The sequence below is a fragment of the Balaenoptera musculus genome, chromosome 12, assembly GCF_009873245.2.
Source record: "Balaenoptera musculus isolate JJ_BM4_2016_0621 chromosome 12, mBalMus1.pri.v3, whole genome shotgun sequence".
NCBI lineage: Eukaryota > Metazoa > Chordata > Mammalia > Artiodactyla > Balaenopteridae > Balaenoptera > Balaenoptera musculus.
Genome location: NC_045796.1, coordinates 17,203,109 through 17,230,143, shown reverse-complemented (window position 1 = coordinate 17,230,143; position 27,035 = coordinate 17,203,109). Strand labels below are relative to the sequence as shown.

The 27,035-nt window shown below is 41.8% G+C and overlaps 1 protein-coding gene across 1 annotated transcript in view; it reads left to right on the top strand.

The window, feature by feature from the left end:
• The window catches only part of UST (uronyl 2-sulfotransferase), a 290,670-nt gene that overhangs the window by 158,435 nt on the left and 105,200 nt on the right, over positions 1–27,035 (top strand). Inside the window, exons 3-5 of the mRNA XM_036871971.1 lie at positions 2,870–3,025; positions 14,543–14,622; positions 24,836–24,989. Of these exons, the coding sequence (XP_036727866.1) occupies positions 2,870–3,025; positions 14,543–14,622; positions 24,836–24,989 (390 nt within the window). The remainder of the gene's footprint in view (positions 1–2,869; positions 3,026–14,542; positions 14,623–24,835; positions 24,990–27,035) is intronic.

The window sequence follows — 27,035 nt, the reverse complement described above, 5'->3', positions numbered from 1 at the left end:
CTATTAAAGCTAACAAATGAGTTCAGCAAGATTGGAGGATACAAGATAAATATACAAAAATCAATTGTATTTCTATCAGCTAACAGTCAATCCAAAAATTAAATTAAGAAAACAATTCCATTTATAATAGCATCAAAAAATAAATAAAAGGATTGTAAGGCTTCTACACTGAAAATTGCGACACATCAATGAAACAAATTAAAGGAAAATCCAGTAAGTGGAAAGACATCCATATTCATGGATTGGAAGACTTAATATTATTAAAATGGCAATAGTCCCCATATTGATCTACAGATTCAACACAATCCCTGTCAAAATCTCAACTGCCTTTTTTGCTGAAATTGATAAGCTGATCCTAAAATTCATACCGAAATGCAAGGGACCGAGAATAGCCAAAACAATCTTGAAGAAGAAGAACACGGTTGCAGGGATTCACGCTTCCCGATTTCAAAACTTATAACAAAGAAATAGTAATCAAAATTCTGTGGTACTCAATGTTCACTGCAGCTCTATTTACAATAGCCAGGACATGGAAGCAACCTAAGTGTCCATCGACAGATGAATGGATAAAGAAGACGTGGCACATGTATACAATGGAATATTAGCCATAAAAAGAAACCAAATTGAGTTATTTGTAGTGAGGTGGATGGACCTGGAGTCTGTCATACAGAGTGAAGTAAGTCAGAAAGAGAAAAACAAATACCATATGCTAACACATATATATGGAATCTAAAAAAAAAAAAAAAGGTTATGAAGAACCTAGGGGCAGGACAGGAATAAAAACGCAGATGTAGGGAATGGACTTGAGGACACGGGGAGGGGGAAGGGTAAGCTGGGACGAAGTGAGAGAGTGGCATGGACATATATACACTACCAAATGTAAAATAGATAGCTAGTGGGAAGCAGCCGCATAGCACAGGGAGATCAGCTCGGTGCTTTGTGACCACCTAGAGTGGTGGGATAGGGAGGGTGGGAGGGAGACGCAAGAGGGAGGAGATATGGGGATATATATATATTTATAGCTGATTCACTTTGTTATAAAGCAGAAACTAACACACCGTTGTAAAGCAATAATACTCCAATAAAGATGTTAAAAAAAAAAAGATTCTGTGGTACTGGCATAAGGATAAAAACATATGGATCAATGGAATAGAATTGAGAGTCCAGAAATAAACCCATAAATTTATGCTTAGTGGATTTTCAGTGAGGTACCAAACAGTTAAATGGAGGAAAAAACCCAGTATTTTCAATAAATGTTGCTGAGGCAGATGGATATTCACATGCAAAAGAAGGAAGTTAGATCACTAGCTCACACCATACACAAAATTAACTCAAAATGAGTCAAAGACCTACATGTTAGCACTAAGACTATAAAACTTTTAGGAGAAAACACAGGTGTATATCTTTGTGACTTTGGATTAGGCAGTGGTTCCTTAGATACGATACCGAAAGCATGGGCAACCAAAGAAAAATTAGATAAATTGGACTCCATTAAGACTAAAAGCTTGTGTTTTGACACTATCAAGAAAGTGAAAAGGCAATCCATAGAATGGGAGAATATATTTGCAGATCATATATTTGCAAATCCAGAAAAAATATAAAACTTAAAACTCAACAATAAAAAGACAAATAACCCAATTTTAAAATGGGCAAAGGATTTGAATAGACATTTCTCCAAAGAAATTGTACAAATGGCCAATAAATACATGAAATATGCTCAACATCATTAGTCATCAGGGAAATGCAAATCAAAACCACAATGAGATACCACTTCACACCATTAGGATGGCTATGATAATAATAAAAAAAACAGGCAATAACAAGTGTTGGAAAGGATGTGGAGAAACTGAAACTCTCATACATTGCTGGTGGGAATATAAAATGGTGCAGCTGTATTAAAAATAGTTCGGCAGTTCTTCAAAAGATTAAACGTAGAGTTACCATATGATCCAGCATTTCCACTCCTGGGATTTACTCAAGGTGAATCAAAAACATGTGTCTTCACAAAGACTTATAGACAGATGTTCATAGCATCATTATTCATAGTAGGCAAAAGGTGGAAACAAGCCAAATGTCCATCAACTGATGAGTGTATAAACAAAATACAGTATATCCATACAATGTAATATCATTTAGCCATATAACGAGATGAAGTACCGATTCATACTACAACACTGATGAACCTTAAAAACATTATGCTCAGTGAAAGAAGCCAGACACAAAAGGCCACATATCCTATGATTCCTTTTATATGAGATGTTCAGAATGCTATAGGCAAAGCCATAGAGCCAGAAAGTAGATAAATGGTTTCAGTGGATCAAGGTAATGAGGTAAATGGAAGTGACTGCTATGGGTATGGAGTTTCTTTTCAAATGCTCTGGAATTAGGTAGTGGTGATGGTTCACAATTTTGTGAATATACTGAAACTCACTGAATGTATACTTTAAAAGGGTGAATTTTATTGTATGGAAATTATGTCTTAATTTTTTTAATTACTATATTTCTCCTGAGCAGTCTACAGATTAAGTTCTGATAAAGCATAATATAACTTGCAAAAGAACATTATCATTAAAGCACATATTTACATATTTTGTTCCTAAGGAAAAAACAAAAGTAGTTTCACAATCAGTATTATAGATGGCATGAAATTTTACCAGTTTTAAGTATCAGGGCAGATGGATAAGGAGTCCAACGTTTCTCTCAGGTTATACTGTGAAGATAAATAAGAGTTCATCACTTCCATTCTCTTGTTGGGTTCGTATGGACACTTCTCATTTAGATTGATCAGACATTTATTGTTCTGAAATTGAAGGACGAACCCGAAGTATTTTAACCCACACCCTTTCATTTGCTCTCTCGTTCTGCCCAGGCGCTACCTTTCCCGAGCCAGGTGGTGTACAACAGAGTTGGCAAGTGTGGGAGCCGGACCGTGGTCTTGCTTCTGAGAATCCTGTCAGAGAAGCACGGATTCAATTTGGTTACGTCAGACATTCACAACAAAACCAGACTTACCAAAAATGAACAAGTAAGTTGTCTTTGCCCATGGTTAAGTTGTGCTTCGCTGCAATTCATTTGTGTAATTAGTGGGTGCCTTCTGGAAGACCCTTTGAGTCCCTAACAGATGAATACCAGAGTTATAATGTCATACTGTGTTTTTGCCAGAGGGCGGAAGGAAATTTAAGTTAAGGGTTCGGACAGAAGTCTTCAAACCAGGAAGTTTCCCTGAAGGGATACTTTTATTAAGACCAATGAAGGCTAGAGTACTCTGGTCATTGTATATTTAGCTAACATTAGCAATGCTTAAATATCAGAGAGTTACACCACTGAGCTATAAATAATGGTGACATTTTGGGAGCAAAAGTAAGAAAACTTTATTTTAATATTTCTTCCTCTGTGTTTTCTCACAAGTGTCCTAAGTCTTTATGGTTATCATAAAGAGAAAACCCTCTTTGGTCCAGGAATTTTGTTGGTTGATGGGGACATGAGCTTCCTATTATGGTAAGTTCAGGGGATCTTGAGTCTCCAAAACAGCTTTTGGCATATTCACTGGTAACAAAAGAATTACCCCATTTCCCGGGAATAAATCTGCCCTAATACAGCTGAACCATACAAGGGTCATGCTGGTGGTAGTGTAGGAGTGCTAGGTTCTGCCAGGAAGCTATACAGACAGATTCTACTTTGTAAGCTTACACGAAGTAGGCTTAACCATCTCCATTGAAATACTTTGCTAATGCAGAAAATTAGGCCTAGTGCTCCCACAATCATTTTACAGGGTCAAGTTTGTTAGCCTGCTCTCAGAAAGTTGCTTCGATCCCCTTAGGTATTTAGGATGGATGAGTAGCCACCATTGTAAGTCAGGGTTCTCCAGAGAACAGAACTAGTAGGATGGAGATGTATCGATAGATAGATAGATAGATAGATAGATAGATAATAGATAGATAGATAGATAGATAGATAGATAGATAGATAGATAGATAGATAGGTAGATAGATAGATAGGAATAAAGAAAAGGAGATGTACTATGAGGAACTGGCTCATGCAACAGTGGAGGCTGAGAAGTTCCACCATCTGCCATCTGCAAGTTGAAGGCCCAGGAAAGCCATTGGTGTAATTGAGTCTGAGCTTGAGTGTGAAGGCCTGCAAACCAAGGGAGCCAATGATGTAAATCCCAGTCTGAGGGCAGGGGAATGTAAGATGAGATGTCCCAGCTTAGTCAGTGAGGCAGGAAAAAAAAAATCGACTTCCTCCTTCTTCCACATTTTGTTCTATTCAGGCCTTTGAGGGATTGGATAAGGCCCACCCATACTGGGGAGGGAAATCTACTTTACTGAGTCCACTGATTCAAATGCTCATCTCATCCAGAAACACCCTCACAGGTACACCCAGAAATATTGTTTAATCTGGGCATCCCTTGGCCAGTCAAACTGACACATAAAATTAACCATCACACCACTCAGTGACAAGGTAAGTTTGGGGAATAAACAAGGTATATGGTTGACTGTCAGGTTGAGACCATAATTATGGAAATTTCCACCCATGTCTGCTTCTTTCTGACATGATCTCCACCTTTGAGTCATTCAAAACCTCACACACAAAGGGAATATGCAATAAGCATTCCTGTCTCTCTTATCACGGGGGATGGTAGGACTGTTTTAAGTGCATAACACAGCCAGCAGTACTTGCTATAAAGCCTGTATGTTTAGTGTTGTCCACAGTATAGAGATTAAAATGCCCATTCCTTTGGAAACTTCCATTAAAGAGTCTCTGAGTAACAAGTCTAAATAGTCATTATCAATCAGCAAAAAATATTTTGAGATTACCCCTTGCAGGTTCTGTAGTAGGTGCTCAATAGAAAAATTATATTTGGTGACATTTAAGGATATCCCAGTTTATCAATAATTTTCATAGGGGTAGGTTCTCTTTGATTTCCTTACCTTACTGAAGAACGAATAAGATTAGGGCTGAAAGAGAGTGACTATAATAAATAGCCTATGCTATTTTCACTACCTGAAAGAGAGTGACTATAATAAATAGCCTATGCTATTGCAATTTTATTATAAATATAAAATTTGGTTTTCTTTTGAGTCTTTGGGTCTGCTTATCAGGTTAGACTTAAATGTTCCTATGTGTGGAAACTATGCTCAGTTCTTGAAGCCTAACAAAACACAGTAGCTGGATTTTAGTTCCCACTGCTGAAAAGTGTAACAAACCAGAGGGAGCAAAGTAACAAAAGTATTAGACCCTGAGATGTTCAGGAAGGCCCTAGAAGAGCTAGCACAAAATGTGAAATTTAAATATACTGTGGGATTTTACACAAATCAACCTACTTTGTTTCCTATGAGGAACTGTCAAGGGAAGAATTTAGATTAAAAATGAAGAATAATTTACTAACGGTGCATGAATTGTTAAATCTTTTAGAAAGGGTTAAAGCCAAAGTCATCCTTCTCCTCTAAAATAGAGGTTAGCTCTCATCTGTTTGGAATGACTGGCTTGTCTAGAAGCCAGGGAATAGACTAGACAATCTTTTAAGGTTCTTTCCAGCCCTGTGATTCTGTGATATATTTATACAACTTCTACCATAATCTGTGTATAATTAGTTGAAACATTTCTGATTCCTGTGGTCAGTGTGACCTAGAATATATTTCATTACTTAGTTATTCCAGATTCCTATTAAATTATAAAGCAAGTTTTAAAAACTTAAGGGAAAGGTAAAGATGTGGTAGAAAAAAACAAATAAACAATTTTGATGTATTTAAAAACAGACATAAGGATAGTGACAGTTGCCTCTCTGCAGCTAGCTGAGCAGGCTGTGACATACAAGGAGAGCCAGGAAATGCCAGGACAAAAAAAAACAAGTTTGAAGTAGCTCAAGAATGTTTAAAGAAACTCTTTTTCTTTTTACGTGCATCCTTTTTCTAAAGTTTCAAAGGGCGTGAAACAAGCAAAGAAAAAAATATTATTTTAACCTAACATATTCAAGAAATAATTTGTGGTGTGAATAGCTCCTCTTCTTGATAATTTATTAAAGGAAAAGGGGGTAAGTGATTTAGGAGACAAGTTAAAATTTTATAGTCAGTGGTTCTCAACATTACAGAGTAGAACTCTGAAAATGTGTTTCCATGGAAATACTGTTCTCTGGAGTTAATAACAATTCTGCTTCAGGTGCAGTACGAGTTAAACAGGCTCTTGTGGGCTGGCCCGGGACTCTCTCCACCATGTAGAACATTTCTTTTATGAGAAAATGTGTTCCAAGTTCCCAACTACTGACTTACAAATGAACTTCAGAAAAGTATCCACATATAAGGCTGGAATCATCTGTACCTTTGCATTCATACACAGTGGCACCTCTCTGGGCCAGAGTCAAATTCACACATACATTTCTCCCTGGAGGGTAGCTGTCATCACACAACACACACACACACACACACACACACACACACACACCCATACCCATACGCACACATCCCCATTCAGTACTCGATTTTAAAAATCTATTTAATGGGATAAGACACTGAGGGATTATTAAAAAGGAAAGAGAACCTGAAAGACAGCAAATGTTAGAATGTCTATAAAAATCCCATTACATCTGCCCTTATAGAACTAGAAATGCCTTTGAAGTTAATATTTTAGAAAACTCTGCCTCAACAGAAGAACATGGACAGCTGGTGCTGGCCAAATTTTGGACCTTTGCAGGGCATATAATGCAAACCTAGGATGACATCATTTCATTTATGCTCTAAATCCAGATTTCAATTTCTTGGGCTAGTTTAGATAATTTCTCGGAAAATGGAGATTATGTGCAATCTAAAAGATAAAGAACTATTTTCCAGAAGACATGGGGCGTGATTTCCAAAAGACTCATAACCATCTTTGTTAATGGTCTGACCCTATCTTTCAGAACATTGCTCTAAGGATAACAAAAGTCAAAGTGTCACAGGCATATCACAGACATAAGAGTTCGAAATTATTTCATTCCGGTTGGAGAAAGGCAAAAATTGTTGGCATATGAGCCTAAAAGATGGAGAAAGCAAATACTTTTTCTATTTTTATTTATACTGAAGCTATTGAGGACTCCAAATTGCAGACAGCACCTACTCTGCGCTAATTGTTCTACTTCATTATTTCATTTAACTCTTCTGGGCCTAAAACTGTACCGGTGAGTGAGTATGATTTCCTATTTTATGGATGAGAAAACTAGGACAACCCGATGAAGTCACTTTCCAAATATAATAAAATGACTATCCATGGTACCTGGACTTGAACTTAGGCCTTCCCGAATCCAGGAGCCATTCTCCTAATGCAGTGGCTATCTGCTCTGCACACACACTCAGCAGAATACCCAGCTGAGCCTTTTGAAACATATAGTTGCAATGGCCCTTCTCCTGGAGATTCTAGGGTAGAGTCCAGAAAACTTTTTTTTTTTTTTGATCAAGTGCCACGGGAGTTACAGAGTTAAGGATCCCTGTCAAAACCATCATATCAGCATTTCCCTAAGTGTGTTACTGAGTATCCTAGTCCCCTAAGACACTGAAAAAAAAGAAAGTACCATGATTCAATAAATTTGGGAAATGTTGTCCCCTTGTCCCCCTCTAGGAAAGTCATGACAATTATTCACATTTTAAGGACTCTGAGAATTCTTTCCATTAAAAACAAAATGAAAAATCTTTTTAACCAGCTTTCACCTAGAGTTTCCCTGTCTTAGTTGGCCAGGGGACTCTTTGTGAGTGTTTGTGGCTCTCAGTTGCATCCCACAGAGCTCTCACAGTTTGGAGCTGGTGGACCAGCCTACACGGTTCCATCAGCCATATCAGTAAAGGCTACTCTTTCACTATAAACTCCACGTCTGCTCTGACTCTGTTCAACAGCCATTCAAATGACTAAAATCTTGAAAAGTATTCAAAGGGTAGAGGAGACAGAGCCCCTACGTCTGTGTGCTCTAGATTGCTTTAGCCTCTTGGTCGGAAACAGAATTTCTTTATAGTGTTTTAACTTCCCTTCCCCACTGCTCTCACCCACTGCAAAGTACAAGTCTGTGACTACAAAGCATTGCGACTCGAGAAGAGAAAGTGTGCCTAAAGAAACCATGTTAGATTTGGAAACGGTCTTGGGGCCATGGGGATTCCTCCTAGGCTTCCCTAAAGCAGGGTCAACGGCCTCTGTTTAAAGGCAAAGGTTCACTCATTTGTTTTTGAGGCAGGTCTCGCCATTGTTTCTTTATCCATTGTGATATATATTCATTGGAGACCTACTGTTATTGGTGTATACTGAGCACCAGACAGCACACTAGATGTTTGTGCATCTTACTTTAATCCTTTAAGCAACATTATTAGGAAAGTATTATCACCCTCTTTTATAGGAAAAAGTAAATGCTCAAGAAGAATGTGGGAGAATAAGAATTGAAAGTGAACTGGGGTCAAATCCTGGAGAACCTTGAATGTTAGGCTAAGGAGATAGAACATTATTCATGGGCAGTGGGAGGTTAATAAAAAAATTGGTTCTTAACTATCATGGGCATCAGAGTCTTCTTGGGAGCTTTTTCACAACATGTATTTCTAGGTCTTACTACAAAATACTGAGTTATATACTCTTAATGGTGGAGCCCACATATTTGTATCATGGGGGGGAAAAATCCCCAATAGATGCTCATGCACAATTCTAGTGAAGAATCATTGCATGAAAGCCTCTAATTATTAGAAAGTTTTCTTTCTATTAAGGGGAATCCTCCACTAAGCAAGAAAAATTCCTCTTTCACCTGCGAATCCCTCAAAACTCTGAAGACATCTTATTTCCCCTGAAGTGTTATTGAGGGGTGTCTCCTCAGAAGCCTGCACATTTATCTCAGAAGCCTTACCCTTGCTTGAGACGTTTTGGAAAAGTCTCCTTAGAATGACCCTCAGAGTTTCCTGACTTTAGAGTAGGAGGGATGTGTCCACAGGCATCAGAGGTGCTCCAACCGGACTTTGGAAGCAAACCAAGAAGATGAGCTGAGTCCGTCTCCAGGCCACAGGGCTAATAAGTTCACCCAGTTCTGCAAACGAGGTCTTATCTTGGAGTCCTATAGACAAAAGCTGAGTCTGCTAATGAAAACTCAGTGGAAAGAAAGGCAGGAAAAAGAAAGAAGCAACAAGGCCTGAAAAGTGAAGACGTTTTCTCCTCTCCTTCCAGTTGTAGCCACGAGATTGATTTTTCTCTATTCAGACGCAGCCTCTTAGCCTTGTTCACATCATTGCTCCCCCTGGTGGTCTTCTTCTTCATTGCAGGCATGTGTTGCCCTGACTGCGCAGCTCCAAGCTGAAGGTGGGAAGATCATCTTACCTCCTGCAAGAAGGGCTTCCTCTTTGCAGGAGGAAGAGGGAAAGATAACCTGAGCCCACAGCCAACCTCCTGGCCTCTGAGGTTAAAGGACCAAGGAGTTCTCCTCTGAGCTACTCCTTATTTGGCTTTGCTGTGTAAAAACATGCTTTTCTTTCATTTAAGATTTGTGCAAAATTATAGGGCATCTAGTAGTTCACGAGTGACTCAAGAATTCAGATCAGAGTAGGGTCAATACTCTGCCAGTTACCGCTGATGAGCATTTCCCAAAGAAGTCTTTTACTAACCAGCTGTGTTTGTAGAACTGCAGGGTAAAGGTTTTCTGCTCTGTCATCTCAGGCAGTTAGGTTGACAGTGAAAGATTAAAAGCTACTGCCTGGCATATCCTCTACATTATAAAATCTGTTTGATTCTTGCCTCTTTTTTTAAACTTCAATTCTGTCTCATTCTCAGATGTGCTGTGATTTAACTTCTTCCTTTAGATCCATTCCGTTACATAGTTCTTTTTCTTTCTTTCTTTTTTTTTTTTAGTATTTTAAATTCATTCCTGGCTTGTTATAATATACTGTTTTCCTACCTAGAACTTTAAAAAATATTCTCTCTGGTGTTTTAATGCTTTTTTAAAAAATTATTTTTAATGCTTTTCCACCTGTTAGAACTTTCTTTTAATTTTTCAGCCCATCACATAAAAGGTAGAAAATTCATATCCCCGTAAACCCTCTTTAGTCTCCAGAGTTGTTTTGCTAACCGACCCCTTCCTCTCATCTTAACAGGTTATATATAGATTGAAAAGCAGTGGGAATGATAAGGAGATTGTAGCTTAGTGATAAGTAGCAGGATTTTTGGTGTCAGACAGGCTTGGATTTGAATCCTGGCTCCAACTTTTTCTAGTGGTGAGACCGTAAGCAATCTATGTAGCCTTTCTGTGCCTCAGTTTCTTAACCTGTAAACCCTGGATAATAATACTGAACTCACGGAGTCGTTTGAAGATGAAATGACGGTATGTGTATAAAGAGCATCTCGATACAGTGCATAGCCTGGGAACCACTCAGAAAATGATAGTTTGTTTGGTGTTGTTACATCCTAGATGTTGTAGTAGTAAAACTGTTAACTCCACGTGACACCACGGTAATGAAGGCACAGATCTGCCCCAGAAAGGCTGAATTCATTGCCTTAGTGCTAATTCTGTTTTCAGTGAACTGTATATTTCTTAACTCCAAAAAATTTTTTCTAAAGAGGGTACTTCGTTGCATAAACAATTATGGGTATGTCTTCTATGTAGGCACCTGGGCTTGGCTTTCTGGGGGAGAAATAAAACCTGACCACAACCCTCAAGGAGCTTTCAAGCTGGTTCAAAGCCAGCACTCAAACTCAGCTATAATGTAACGTAAACAGATCATGTCCTGGAAAATTCTCACAGTACTGTGGGAAGTTAAAGAAGGCAATGTCATCTCTACCCAGAGATGTTCGAAACCAAACCCATTTCCCCTCACTTCTGGAGCCAGATTGCTTCCTCCTGCAGTGTTCCCTGTCTCCACCAATGGGTGCCACCACATGTTCAGATCCCAGCCAGGACTCTGAGAAGGAAGCTGTGTTGACCACACCCTCTCCTTCCCTTCTGCTGCCAGCTGCCACGAGGCTCAGCAGATTCTCCCTCCTTAATGTACCCAAATCTCTCCATTTATTTTCACTTCCATGCACTTCATTCCGTGGTTCTGAAACTGTTAAGCCTTAGACTCTCCTGGCGGGCTTGTTAAAACGCGGATTGATGGGCCCCACCTCCAGAGTTTCTCCTAATTCCGTAGGTGCGGAATGAGGCCTGAGGACCTGCATTCTTGTTGGACACATGTCCAGTTGATGCTGGTGCTGCGGGCGTGGGACCCCCACTGAGAAGTGACGCGTTCATGACCTCATCATTTCCTGTTGGGATTACTGCCGTCTTCCCAGCTAAGCTTTCTGCCTCTCTAATCCTCACCCTCTTCTTCACATTCTCCACCTGACCTTAGATCTGAGAGAAAAAAAATCCTTTCTGGCTGTGGACTGCCCAGAGGATAAATGTCAAAATCGTTCATGTGACCTGCAAGACCCTCAATTACCCAGCTCGTACCTTCCTCTCTAGTTATCTACTGCCTTGCTGATCCCATGCCTGACCTCCTGGCAGTTTTAATATCCATGTCTTTTTTGTGTTTTGTCCTTTGCATCCACTGTTCACTCTGTCTGCCATGCTGCGAGTCCCTTTCTTCACTTGTTAACTCCTGTGGGTCCTTGCAAACCACTTAGAAACAACTCCTTGGGGAAACATCACCTCTCCATCTGCAAGCAGGGACAGGTGCCTCACCTCCGTGCCTTGTACCCCATGGTGATTATCATATGATGGCCCCTGCCTACTCGTCCACTTCTCCCCCGAGACTCTGAGCTTCCTGAAAGCAAGAACCTAATCTTTTATCTCTATAGCCACAACCCGGAGTGGCACATTGCCTGACAGAGTTGGAAATCAACGGATGGTGAATGAAAGGAGACATCCAGGAAGGCTACTGGGAGGAGGCGAGCATTTTAGCCAGATGTAAGAGTGATTAGGATTTGGACATGCAGCGAGAAGAGGAAGAACATTCTATAAGAAGAATCTTGAGCCTGAGCTTGGACAGCAGTCTTGGACATGGTGTGAGGAAGGAATATGGAGGCGTCTAGTTTGGCTGGCCACAGGATGTGGGGTCTTGAGAGCCAGCTGAGGGAGATAGTAAAGACAGAATTAACATGACTCAGCAAGGGATTGAATATGGGAGTTCAGGAAAGACCCAGATCAAATGTGAGGATATGGAGAGTACCATTAACTGGAAAAGGAGTGAAGATGGGCAAAGATCAAGAGTGTGGTTTTGGCCAGGGTAGATTTGGGAACATCATTAGGACACATTCCACTGTCTTGTCTTTATGTGTCTTCCCACTGATCTTATTCAGGTTTTGATGTCCAGGGCTTAGTAAGCACCCAATAAATGCTGAATGAATGAATGCAGTGGAATTAAAATAAAGATCAGCAGTGGTCCTGCATGAGCCAAGGAAAGGGAGACTTAGTTTCTTTGATAATTTTAGGTAGTGCCATTGCCACCCATGCAGATAAGAGTTGAACAAGAGAAAAGGCAGGCTGCTGGCAGCAATGGGAAGACCAAGAGGGAACTCAGGTGATGACCAGCGGGGGCTCAGGAGACAGTCGCTTGTCACTAGACATGGGGAAAGTTAGCGTTTGTGAAGACCATCATGTGATACTGTGAACCTAATGTCTTATGGTACTTCACATGGGTTTTCCTATTTGGTGTGCGGGTCAAATGCATGAGAGCTGAGATTTACTCCCTGACTTCCCTGTACTAACGCAATAAATGCAAGCATTAGTAACCTTTATTCTTTGTTTAAAGATCCGTCTCGAATGAGTTATGCCTTGTCACTGCTAATCCATTTTTCCTCATGAAATAGACAGCTTTATGACTATTATGACACTGTTCTCATAATCTAACCACTACTGTTCTTCCATTAAATTTAACACATTGACATGTGTTTAGAGAATGTAATATAATGTTGAATATGTGAAAGAAACGGGTTTTCTTCTGACCTGTTTTTCCAGTCTTGTGCAATGCTAGGGTGCTTTCTCATATTATTCTTATGTGTGCAGAGAAATATCTGAAGAAAAATCATCTAAAGATTAAAGCATTAAATGGTCTTTATATTAAACATCCACAGTTATGCTTCTAAGCAGACATCCTCAGAGATCAGTTACCTTTGGTTGTGCTTTCAAATTGTTACCTTTGGTTGTGGTTGTGCTTCCGAAACGGTGATTCTACTGATAGATCAACAAAAATCAAAATTTACAGTATGAAGGAAGCCGAAAGTTTTATTACCGAAAACAAGCGCCGGGGCATGCAGGGGGGATGTAGAGGATAAACAGTAGATAAAAAGGCAGGATTCAATTTCCTTTTACGCTCAAGCGTGGGGACAGGCAGACCATTATTTACCCGTGCCTGCCACTGACGAACAGAAGCATTGGTTACGAACTGCAAGTCATTTACTTTTAAAATTCAATTTCATTTCTTCAAACAGTCGTTGTGAGCACGAATATCTAATGAAAGGGTTTAGGCAACGACGTCCTCATGTAACGATCTGTAAGTCATGCACTAGTTGGAATTAATTCATTTAAGAAATATTTATTGGGCATTTCCGTGGATGTCAGCCCTGAGCTGGACAGCAGGGAACAAGGCAGACCAGGTTTCGTCTCATGCTTGAGACAAACCTGGAGTTCCAGACTCTGATTTTTTTATTGTTATTGCTCTTATAGTTTACACATGAATGACCGTTTTTGTTTCCAGTTTTCAACTTGAACTATTTTATAAAATGTGAAGTGCTGCCCTTCTGATGTCTATCCAAAGTAGCAATTTTCAATGTGCTTCTTAAAAATTCCAGTGTGTCAGCTTTGATGGGGCAAATTAGAAAATCTAAGGAAAGTGGAATTCAGGAAGTCAGGGAGTCATAAGAATGCTTGGAATTTCTAACAGATTTTACTAAACATTTTCTGTATCATGACATGTTCCAGAAGACCGTAACTGTTAGTTTATACAAATTAAAACTACTTTTTGCCTTGCTGATAACTGCAAATAAATAATTCAGATGACCACCCACCAAAAAACCGAGACTTTGTGTGTGTGTTTGGGGCGGGACGGTGGGGGGTGGGGTGGAGGAGAGGATTGTGTGTTTCCTATGAAATACTTGCTTTGTAAATTTTATAATCAAAGAGAAAAATAATGAGGTATTGCCTCATTTTATTCCCACTTTTCAATTCTGCAGAACTAGTTTCAAATACTTCTGTATTTCCCAGTAAGATCATTATAGAAATGTAAAATAATAACCTTTGTCTTGATTTGACTTTAAAGGAGGGGATTAAAGGCATTTTCTTATTTGCATTTCGGTACAGCAACAGGCTGACTTCTCCAGCTAAAATTACTTAACCTGTCACTTTGTTTTCATGGTGGCAATCAACTAAATTAAATACAGGACTATACATTGGGATAGCTGTGTTTTATTTAGTAAGAAGCCTTATGTAAAGTTCATAAATATTGCACAAAACACAGCTGTTTGGCCCTGGTCCAAGAGGTAATGAGGATAAAAAGAGTAGGGGAGATAACCTTTAGCTTAATATAGCTTGGTAAATTAGATCCTATATATGCTAATTTTGTACTTTTTTTAATAGATGGAACTGATTAAAAATATAAGTACTGCCGAACAGCCCTATTTATTCACTCGACATGTTCATTTCCTCAACTTCTCAAGGTAAGATATTTTCCAGTTTAATGGTTCTTTCGTTTCTTTTCAGTACTTAGTCTCCTTCTAACAAACAATTACTTTAAAATCTACCTTCATTTCCTAGGCAGTGTAATTGCCCTTCAAAAGGCATTTTTAATCCATTTATTTTTGCTGTAGAGGGATCAAAATTTGAAATATTTGGACAGAAGTTCATTTCTTTCTAGAATATTAATCTTAAATCTTGTGGAAACTTGAAATTATTTTTAATGAGAAGCTGTTTGACCCGATAGTTCTCTCTAAAAAAAAAAAAAAAAAATTAGGTTTTGTATTGAAACAAAATAGGCAAGAGATGGATATTTTAGCAGACATATTTCATTGCACATTTTTATACAATTTGAACTCGCACAGGACTCTGGCAGTAACTTAGTGGTGGAATTATGTGTATTTTATAGGGTCCAAAACGTTAGGACCAGCCTCTCTACCTTTTTTAATACTCCATTTGATTACTCTAAGCCTTGCGTGTTTGATGCTGGTGGGTATTCTAGAAATCTGCTTTTTTCTTCAGCTGCAGGGACCTTTTGATAATAATGCAAATCTTCGAATTTATGTGTTTAGACCCTTGAGCTGTCAAGTTGCTAACTGCAAGTTCTGGGCAAGTTCCTCTCCTCCCCCGGAATCCATTAGCACAGGTTGCCTTGTCAACTGTGCCAGGAGTTCTCAGATTCCTCCTCGCAGGCTGGCCTGTCTGAGCTCACAGTTGGTTTGGGCTGACAGAGCACTGGGTCCAGGGGCAGATCTGCTGACCAGCCCGGGACCCTGGGCCTCCCTCATCAGCCATCTGACCGGCACTTCCCTCACTGCTTTTCCCGTGGGGATAATGGGACCTCGTAGGCCCACAGGAGGGTCCTGCTAGCTGTGCTGACCTAATGGCCCCGAGGGCCGGGCCACCAGGGAGGCCTGAGTTTGCACTGGGCAGGCACTTTGGCTGCCCTGCCGCAGGATGCCTAACAGTCTGCCGGGGTGGGAGAAGGTTTTAGCCTTCAAAGCACTTTCCTGCTGTGCAGCAGGCCCTGTGCAAATGAAGTGCAAAGAGAATGAGATTCAGCAAAGCAAGTTATTAAACAGCAAAGAGGAGTTGCTGCCTTATCTTTGAAAGCAAGTTTCCTCTGAAGTTTCCCCAGCCTGTCTGATACCCAGAGTCCCCTCGGGTGGTGAACAGGTGAGGAGGACACCTGCGGATTATCCTCAGTGGCCCAGGGCTATAGCGTCCAGGAGAGCTGAGTGGGTCTCCAGCTACATGTCTAAAGTGGCTTGTCACTGGACTGTTTGGGGTACGTGCCCTGCCTCTCACTTCCGGTGGGCCAAGAACATATAATTAGACATAATTAGATAATGAGGACTGGGTAGCTATTTCGGGCCTTGTGTTTTATGACTTGTAGACGGCAGAGCACGGACCCTCTGACCCCTTGCTTCTCTCATGCGCTTCCTTCCCTCCTTCCTGCGTCACCCCTGATGTCCTCAAGCCTCATTCATTTCTCCTTCTTCTTTTTTTTAAACTTTTTATTGGAGTATAGTTGATTTACAATGTTGTGTTAGTTTCAGGTGTACAGCAAAGTGAATCAGTTATACATATACATACATCCACTCTTTTTTAGATTCTTTTCCCATATAGGTCATTACAGAGTATTGAGTTGAGTTCCCCATGCTATACAGTAGGTCCTTATTAGTTATCTGTTTTTTTGTTTTTTTTTTAGAAGGTATTCTTTTTTTTAAAATGTTTCTTGGCTATTGGATTTCTACTTTTTTTTCTTAATTAATTAACTAATTAATTAATTTTTGGCTGTGTTGGGTCTTCATTTCTGTGCGAGGGCTTTCTCTAGTTGCGGCAAGCGGGGGCCACTCTTCATCGCGTTGCGCGGGCCTCTCACTATCGCGGCTTCTCTTGTTGCGGAGCACAGGCTCCAGACGCGCAGGCTCAGTAGTTGTGGCTCACGGGCCTAGTTGCTCCGCGGCATGTGGGATCTTCCCAGACCAGGGCTCGAACCCGTGTCCCCTGCATTAGCAGGCAGATTCTCAACCACTGCACCACCAGGGAAGCCCCCAGTTATCTGTTTAATATATAGTAGTGTGTATATGTCAATCCCAATCTCCCAATTTATCCCTCCCCCTGCCCCTTACTCCCTGGGAACCATAAGTTTGTCAAACCTCATTCATTTACTCCTCTTGCTTCAAGGGCAAATCTTTACAACCAAAACAAATTGCAACACAACTAATTTTAATCAGGATAGTGTAGCACTCTAGTGACAAGCCAACACCAATATCTTAATTGGATCAGCAGAGCTGGGCACAGCCTGGTGGCCATATTTTATCATGGCCTACACTACCGAGAGTTTAATCTTGATTGATTTAGTTCTGAAAGAAAAAAAAAAAAGATAAACACCTTTTAGAAGACACCGCATTTCCGGAAGCAGTGTCAGCCTGGCTGTCAGACCTTCCTGCTGACCATAGGCTCGGCGAACAGTTTAACCTTTTGAGGGGAGAGGGTCTCCGTTTTCCCATCTATAAAATAGGGACAGTTCCTGCCCACCCCTGGTTTGTAGGGATGCTCGAAACACGTGAAGGAAAGCCTTTGAAGTTCTTGGAGAGAAGGATATTATGTGTACCCCAAGTGGCATTTAAAAGGCATTTCTGTAGAAGCCTCAGTCTGAGCCCCCAGTTTGGCTCCTGTCCCAGTGCAGCCTGGCAGCGTCTCTAATGTAACGCCTTGAGGACAGGGCCCTGCTCTCGCTGGTTTCTCCTCCCTCGATTCCATTTTGTTCAGTTAAATACATACATATTGACGACCCTCTATCGTTGGACCCTGCACTAGGACAGGGGCTTCTGCAGTGAACAAGAAATGCTGTCCATGCCTTCAGGGAACTGTAAGTTCTTCGTCCATTAAGGAAGAAGCAGCAACGAAACATGATGAGCTTTAGGAGAAAGACTCAGTGGGTGTCCCCTAGGGGAAGTGGGAGGGCAGGACCCTCCCTCCTGGAGCAGGAGCCATTGCTGCTGGGCTGTGAGGGATGGGTCAGCTTTAGACAAACGAAGGGGAAGGGCACTGGCGGCCCAGGAACCAGCCTGAGCAAAAACTGAACAAAGAGAAGGATGGAAAGGAATCCTGGAAATGGGAGCACAGCAGGAATGGAACGGTAGTGAAGAGTTTTAAGCAGGAAAAAGTAGAGACTGGCCTGATCAGCTCGAAAAAACTCATGCTGACTATGGGTTCAATCTCATTCTCTCTTCCCATCCCACATGCACAAGGCCCGGGACCTCAGCTACGAGACCTCCGTAAGCATAAACAGAAGGACATGTTGAATTTTAATACATTACAAGACTATTACACTCATTGAACATGGGAATTTAAGCCATCAGCTTTTCTTTTTCAAGGGAATAGCTTTATTTAAAGAAAATTTCTTGGGTATAAATGGCAAACTGTGGGCATACAAGGAAAGCCCCCAAATACACAATTAATAGAGAAAAACAACTATGTTGGGACTTGTTTAGAGGGATTTCACAATACTTTTAAAACTGAGTTCTGTATTTTGAATTATAAGGCATAGAGATAATTAAGCTGCTTTTAAAACACCTACCCTGATCTTTGCTGACACGCATTGTTTCACAATAATGAGGTTATTAAGAGAAGAATTGGCGCTGCAACCTAATATTCTGTATTCATGCTTTATGTCTAAGTTTCCTTACTTCTTGACATGCAGCAAAACACTTGCTGGGAAGTGGAATGTAAGCATGAAAGTCTAACCTCCTTCCCAACACCTTCTTTTGTACATTTATGTTCTGAACTCTTGAAGTGTACAGCATTATACCAAAATGAATCGCCCCTTATTTCTTTTTCGCCATTAAGTATGGCATTCTTGTCTGGAATTTAGATACTCTGAGTGATGTAAAATTCTTTCCTGTGAGTTTTTGGTGATTCAATAAGTTTCATTTATTCATAACCTAGGCATCTTGTCCTGTCCCATTTTTTCTCTTTTTCTTTTAGACCTAGAAGGAACAATTTTACCGTATCCATTTTTATTAATTCAACCATAGAAAGCAATACTATCAGACCAAAATAGTGCTTTTGTAGTTGCCTCGGGGAAGACACTACGAGGTCAGCAGAAACCTCAGATCAATTTGGATTCGTGAGGTTTTCCACTGCTCTTTCACATGGTTTTTGAGCTACCTGAAAGCTCAGGCCAGACAAGTGTTTTTCACCTGGTCTACCTGGAGAAGTGAGTCAAAATTACCTCAGCCTAAAAGATGCTACTCTTTGTTGTGATGTTTAAGTAGGATGTTTAATATTTTTGTACTCTGGTTTCATGTGTCTGTTCCCAGTTGTTGAAGTCACCTAAAGAATTAGAATTTTTGAAAAAGTTCAGCCTCCCAACATCATCTCTTTAAGTATGTCTTAGATCATCAAGACTGTGACAGACAATTCAATTTGTCTTCCCCCCTCCTGCCCCATTTTGTTTTCTAAGATTATTTTTTGGCTGGGGGGGGAAGTAATTTTTTTCCTATCTACAATTCCCCTCGACCCCCAACTTGGGTCTTGCAGGGAAAACACTGTGGAGGTTTGTGTCAGAGCGCAATGCTATGAAAATAGCCCAAGCGAATTATGAGATATCAATACACTAACTGATCTCAAACTACCACTACTCTTAACCTTTTTCCGTGTCTCTTCCTTTCTCACCCATGACCCCCTTACCCTTCTTTGTGTCCATTTCTCTTTCCTTATTTGTCTCTGATGGTGGCTCCAATGCCAAAACTAACTTGCAAAAGCAAAACATTTAAAAATCAATCAATCACTGCAGAAGTAAGTAGGGTGTGATGTGCAAGGACACGATGTGAGTTTTGGACACTTTCTTTCTTCCCTTGAAGGGAGGTCTTAGTTACTGATGTGAACAAAGTCTGCCCTCTGATGGCATCATTTAACAAAACAAATCCGATCTCGCTAATTCCATAATTCAAACGGGTTTCCACATCTTACTTCTAAATGTTGACTTTGTTCTCATTCTCATTAGCAAAGTCATCCATTTTAATTGTGTCCTGCAAATCTTTTGTAATAGTGACAGATGCCTCAAGCTCTGAAGAGAGCGTCAAAATAAAACTGATATTAGTGCTTATTGAATGCTATCTTTACCTGCTTAGACAGAGCCCAGAAGTTTGATTTTCAGAATGAGAGTCTTCTCTCAGTTTATCCTGTGAAGACATGGCTGGACTCATCTTCTGAAAATGGTGCTCTCCGCCTCCCTTTTCTCTTTTCCCTCCACAGCAGGTGGACTCTGCCGCCCGTGAACCCACACACGTGGCTGGCCCGGCAGGGGGTAGTATGATCTGGACTTGCCCTGAGCCCATCTCGCTGCACACCACGAAGGGCTTCCTCCTGTCCTCTATTTGCTTCCATCAAGTCATCTTCCTCTCCCAGCAGGAACCTTACCTCCAGTGTCCCAGCTGCCCCACCCTCACTCAGCAGAAGCTCCCGCCTCTCTTCCCTCAGGACACTCAGGGAGCAGAGAGTAGCTCAGACTCTACTTGCGTTTCGTGATGGGAGGCTCTGTCCTGGGCACCAAGGACCAAAGTGTCCACTGAATAAGGTTGTGAGGACGGAGGGCGGCCCTTCCACCCCGTTGCAGCAATTGACCATTAGTTAACCATCTTCCCCCTCCTCCTCCTGCAGGCAGCCCCTCATGCTGCCCCCCAAACAACTATATCCTTTTCCACGGTGGCCTTTCTCTCACTTCAAAGTGTCTCCTTCCTCACTGACAGGGATCAAAGCATGGGCCACTAGCCTTGGGACACTCTTCCTTTTTTGATGTGGGTGGCAGCACAGGAATAACCTCTACTTTTAGGCCAGAGGTGAAAAATACAGATATACTTTCAGTAGAATGGAAATTGCCAGGGGTAAGGAAGAAGGAGGGGAACGGGATTTATTGTTTACTGGGCACAGAATTTCAGTTGGGGATGATGAGAAGATTCTGGAATTGGACGGTGGTGATGGTGGCACAACAGTGTGAATGTACTTGATGCCACTGAACTATACCCTTAAAAATGGCGGAGAGGGTAAATTTTATGTTATGTGTATTTTAGCACAAGTAAAAATTATATATATGTATACTTTCAAATGCTGTTTGAACTCATAGAAAACTCTACTGTAGTAGGAGGACAAAATAGTCTTAACTCTCTAGAATAATTTTTTTTTTCACTTTCATGCTTTATTGAAAGTAAAATATGAATCAAAGACAGGTATTGGTAAGCAGGTTATGTCTCTAAAGAATTACTTTTAGTTCAGAGCAGAATGTTGTCCCATCTCCTGTGACACAAATCCTTTGCGGACCAATGCATCTGGCATGAAACTCAAGCAAGGAAATGTAACAGAACTTTATTCCCTCCCGTGCCTATAAATCTCATATGTAAACATGATTTACTGATACTGCTACTAAACTTTTTCAGTCTTTACTTGCCCATTTCACCCCCACCCCCCTTAAATATAAAATTTGAAACATTTCCTTCAAGTCTGATGGCCTTCAGTGCAATCTGCTATATTTGACATAAGGCATTTGGGGACAGTCACTTTTGAATGATTTTCTGCCTTGCAGAGGAGTCATGTATATAGTTTTGGCCTTAAGTCTTGGTATTTAATACATGCAACAATGGCCCAGGAAGAATATCATCAGCGATCTAATGAAAATGTACCTAAAATTCTTTCCCAAGTGCTTTGTGTAGCTACTGGGAGGTGACTAGTGTTGATTGATCGGTTGATCCATGGAGGTAGCTGTGTGGGGCGAATAGTGAAGAAAATCCTCAGAATGAGACATTCAGGAATGCACGGGAGAAGTGAGAATGATGCAGTTATTATTTCTAGAGAATTATGTCCTGCTTTGGACCTTCATCTTCTCATCAAAAAACCAAAAACAGAATACGGTAAATTTGCCGAGGGTCAGAAGGAGACCCACAGGGGTAATTAAAGAGTTGGTAAATATGACCTCTGAACAGATATCAGTGAAATTGGAAATACCTGCTATTTTAGGATGCCTGGAAAGAGCTCGAAATATGCAGTGGTTATTGTGGTGACCAAGGACAAAGAGGGGGTCATCAGCTGTGGTCGGCTCAGGTTTTTTAAAAACTTGATAAAGATGAAATTAGGGCTATAGATTATAAAATTAAGGGAAATGAATCTCAAGACCAATGCTAAAGGGATTTCAAAAAGAAACACACGCAAGAAAACGTTAAAGGAGCTGAGAAGGCTAAAAGTTGTAAAAGCATCTGAAGAGGAGCTGATCCCTTGTGTCGAGTGGATCAAACCAAAGGAAATGTGCACAAAAGGAAGATTAGGAATTTCGGTGGAGCGTAACAAGGATGCCCCAACTGATGGGCTTCACAGGGAGGCTGTGGAATCTCCTCTCAAGGGTTTTAAAAAATAAGGCAGTGTTGTGCTTCCTGGGAAGGCGGGGGAGGGGCGGGGGGAACAGTCAGTTCGGGTGACCCAGAGACCTTCCAAGGGTGACCTGGACTTCTGACCAGCATTTTAAAATTACTGAGAGAAGACAAACTGATCCTGAGAGAGGATGGGATGAGGCTGGGACATTTGTTTCCCTTCTCAAGCCCAGGGACACATGGGTGGTGTTTGGCCCCTTTTGTGTAACTGACATGTCACCCCAGATTTTGCCAGTTTGGGAAGGAGCTGTGTGTCCTAGAAAAAGGATGAGGGTTGGTGGTCTGAAACCATTATTACTGTCATTTTCTGCAAAAGGAAAGAGATGTATCAGATACCTCTCTCACAGTTAGAAATTTCTAGAGAGGCTATTACAGTATCTGATACTATTTGACAATAAATTCCTACGTTGTCTAAAACTTCTTCTGGAAATCTTGCATTGGGTCACAATGTGCAGACAGGAGCAGGACACCCCGGCTCGACAAGCCTTGTCATTCTTCTCATCTATAGCCTGCAGTGGCAGGTGGCTGTGACCAGGCTGAGAACATGTGGTAGTGGGCAGCCGTGCGTGGACCCACAGCACCGGGCGCTGCTGCTAATTAGCGGTAATAGTCATTCCTCACATGACCGTGGAAGCACAGTTGAGGTTTTTAATAGCATGTTGCAATTTGAGGGTTGAATTGCATTCACATCTGGTATGCAGGCTTTGTCTTTCTAATCCCTAACCCTATTACTTTAGTTGCTGTTTATCATAGATATGAAACCCAATTTAATTCAAAAGAGGAAGATACATCCAGGATGATGGTGGTTAGCGGTGGTTGGCACAGCTGACTTCTGGCACTAGTTAGTTGTTCGCCCAGCTGCGTGAACGTCACCTCGTGTACATCTGGGATCTGACAAGAGTCGTGTTGGCATTGCTGACCCTGCTCCTGAGTGGTGTGTTTTCCAATGTGGTGTATTCGAGGGGTCCAGAATCGTGTTCACGCATCCTGGCGCCTGAAATCACACCATCGGAGAGTCCTTCCTTCTTGGGCCTTTGGATTCTTCTCTCTGAAGATTCTCTTTTAAAGCGCAAAGACCTGGAGGGACTTCCCTGGCAGTCCAGTGGTTAAGACTTCGCCTTCCAATGCAGGAGGTGTGGGTTTAATCCCTGGTCGGGGAGCTAAGATCCCACATGCCTCGCAACCAAAAGCCCAAAACATAAAACAGAAGCAATATTGTAACAAATTCAATAAAGACTTAAAAAATTGTCCACATTAAAAAAAAAACAAAAAAACCTGGGGAAAGCGTTCTATGTATCAATACGCAAAAAACAATTGGTGGCTCGTTGTGTCTACTTTCCTCTACCACAGAGCCCTGTGATAGTGGCGGAAACTTGCAAACTCAGAAACATCCACCCATGGTGTCTTCTAAGACGATGCCTTCATTGGTTGAGCACCTACTGTGTGCCACACACTGTCTAAAGGACATTGTTCCTGGCTTCTGGAGGCCCATAGTCTGATGGGAGAGGCAGACATGTACACACAGTGTGGAGAGAGCATTTGAGCCAGAGGAGGGAGGGATCGACACAAGGATGGGAGTCAACTGCGGAAGGATGTGACGGTGATTCTGGGCTGGGTCTTGAAAGGTGAACAGTCTGCCAGCTGGAGAGGTGGGAGCAGGGTCGTGTCAGTTTGTTTTCTCTGAGCTCTTTCTGACCCCTGCCAGAATGTCTAGGCATCCTCATCGGAAGGTCACGGGGTGAGAGAAGCCTGTGGGTCCCTCAGGAGGTCCCCAGAGCAAGACCTCTGCCCAGAGCCTGGAGAGTTCTCCCAGGCCCTTCAGGGTCACTGCTTTCAGGCAGTTCAAAGAGACAGGGGAGGAATCCGTAAGACAAATTCAGACAACCTAATCCTTTTGCCTGGCGAAGGCCTCGCTCTTGGGCCAGAATTCAGTGCATTTGTCTAGTGCCTTTGTGGAAGGAATTAAAATGGCACACTTAGATATTTGCTTTATTTTTATCTAAAACCCCTTGCCATCATTTGAGGATAATTATATTGATTTTTGTTGTGTTCATGTTATCCCTTACACTGTTACTTTTCTCAGCTTTGGCATCTTCTTTCCATGGTTCAGAGCACAGATTCTGGAGTCAGACTGCCTGGGTTCATATCCGGCAGCCACAAGTTACGAGCTCCCTGCCTCCGTTTCCCCCCGTGTAAATGGGGATAATTATGATTTCTACTCCACTGAGGTGTTGGGAGGGTTCGGCGAGTCGGTTACAAAGTATTTACAGCAAGGTAAACAGGGAGCATTTAATAAATTTTGGCTGTTAGTATCCACTTCTTGTAGACCCCCTTATCTGAGACTGTTTGAATTAGAATGTAGAATAAGTACCATTTCACCCAAGGAGACATTTGGAATTTACCAGGCAGTCCAAACATTCCTTGAGGGCCAGTGGAAATACAACACCCAGTTCAGCGTGGCCCCGCCCTCAGGAACCTGCAACCTCCTGAGAAAACCAGACCGCATCTATACCTTCACGTTGACAAATACCGCAGTTTGCACAGCCCTCACCGCCTCTCAGCAGGTACCTGGACGGGCACCTCCCGCAGGATAGTAAGTGCCCCTCAGGAAACACTGCTTGCTGATTAGATTGTTCACTGGCACCTGAGCAGACAGGGTCTTCTGAGGATGATATATTAACCTAGAGGGGAGCCAGTATCTAAGTGGGCTTGATTTTCCTCCCGAAGTGATGGCTTGTAACCAGCTCCATGTTTGTGTGCGTCATAGGTTTGGAGGAGACCAGCCTGTCTACATCAACATCATTAGAGACCCTGTCAACCGGTTTTTATCTAACTATTTTTTCCGTCGATTTGGAGACTGGAGAGGAGAACAGAATCACATGATCCGTACCCCCAGCATGAGGCAGGAGGAGCGCTACCTGGTAAGTCCTGTCGCCTCGAACAGAGGGCCCCTCCCCTCCCCATGGCCACCCTATCCACGAGCTCCATGCGATGAGGGCACGTCCTCAGGGAGCAAGTTTTTGCCAGTGAGAAATTAATTTTCCAGATGACCCAGATCTTAACGCACATTTTCTCAAATGACTTTCTAGTCTTTTTTTCCTCAGTTTGTCTTTAGTGCTCGGTTTTAGGTCCCAGAGAAGAAATAGTCTTTCCCAGGGAATCCTGACCAGCACTATTGTCGTTTTGGTGTGTTTGGGGATTTCTCTGAAAAGGTCACAAAGTACTTTCTCATACTTCATGCCATTCAATTCCCGTGACAGTCCCATGACGGAGGGGTATTTTCAGATGAGAACCCTGAGATTCCAAAAGGATGCGAGCACAACCATGACTGACGGTTTCCAGGTCCTCTGACTCCAAGTCCAAGGTCCTTTCCACCATAGCACAACAGAATCAGGCATCTTGGCAAAATCAGTTTGCTTTTCTGGACCTTGTTTTGGGACCCTCAGCTTCATAGGGATGTTCATTTTGATCCCAGTAATTGTTTCCACGGCTTGGAGTTGGTGACAGATGAAAGTAGTGCATCTTGCAGCCAGCACCAGAATAAAAGGTGCGTTTTCCCACTAGTTTGTGACCTAGATGGACAAACACTTGCTGAGTGGCTTACAGCCTCAGCCACTAAGGTGTTAAAGAGGCTGAAATGCTGGTCTCTGTGTCTGAGAGAGCCCGTCAGACACAGAGAGGCGGTCCCGGGCTGTCCGGCACAGCGGAAAGAGAAGGATGCACGGAGGGCCCCGTGCAGATCTGCTTCCGCGGCCGGCGTGTGACACAGAGCGCATGCCCACCGCTGGTGCGTGCACCGCAGCACTCTCGAGCTAAAGAAGAGCATCGTTAGTCCCAGCTCCAGCACAGCGCCAGAACTTCTCTTTCCTCATTTGATTTTAAAAAGCATGATAAACGTATGTGTTTGGAGGATGGAGCATTTTTCGATAATGTCATTTCATGTCTTAAAATTCACAATTAGAGTTGAGAAAACTGAGATGCACAGAAGTTGATTATCGTATCCGGTGCTACGCAACTAGTTATAGATGGGCCAACACTAGAAACCAAGGCTTTTCACTCACCATTCGGCATTTGTTCAGCTACCTAATGCTTCAATGAAATACTCTGATGGTATATTTTTAAAGTGGCTTCTACTTCTTTTTCTTTTTCACTTTTGATGGCAAAAACCCTGATCTTTTTCTTTAAACTACATGTTATGAATATGGCTCTGTATTTTTTTATTCAGTGAGAAGTACATATTCAGAGTATAGAACCACTTACTAGAGGAATAATGTCTTTATAGTTTGTATTGGACCTGATTAGTATTATATGTTTTTTTGAAAACATATAGCATCTTCCATGTAATCAAAATATACTACGAAGTTTCTGGCTCAATCCGATACTACAAAAGTTTAGAACCGAGTGTAGCAGAAGCTGTTGAAAAACCAAAGATATGAAAACAAGTTTTATGAATCCTACTCTTCAAATATTAATGTAGGTAATAAGTAAATTCATAGTCTACCAGAAGGTGAAAAGTGATTCGGGAAAGTGGAGGGGCAGGCCCCAGGGATCCATCATGCAGCGGGGGAGATGAGGGACAGGCTGCCATGCGATGTTAATAAGCAGGTCAGGGAAGGCATTGGATCTGGCATATAAGCAACAATTAGGATGAGAAGTGGAATTGGTCACTTGGTCGGTTGGGAGAATGCAGCTCCAAGTGGAGGGGGCAGCTGGACCAAAGGCCTGGAGTGGGCACTTGTGTGCTCATTCAGAAATCAGCAGGGAGAACAGAGTGGCTGGTATAGAGTGAGGGGTGGGGAGAGGGAAGTGGCAGGAGGTAAATTCGGAGAGGTAAGTCTTGGAGACCACAGATCATATAAGGCCCTGTGAGGCACTGCAGTCACTTTGAGTTGGGAAGTAACATGAATAACTGCAAATCGTTCACTCCCTTTTTTATTGAAGTATAGTTGATTTACAATGTTGTGTTA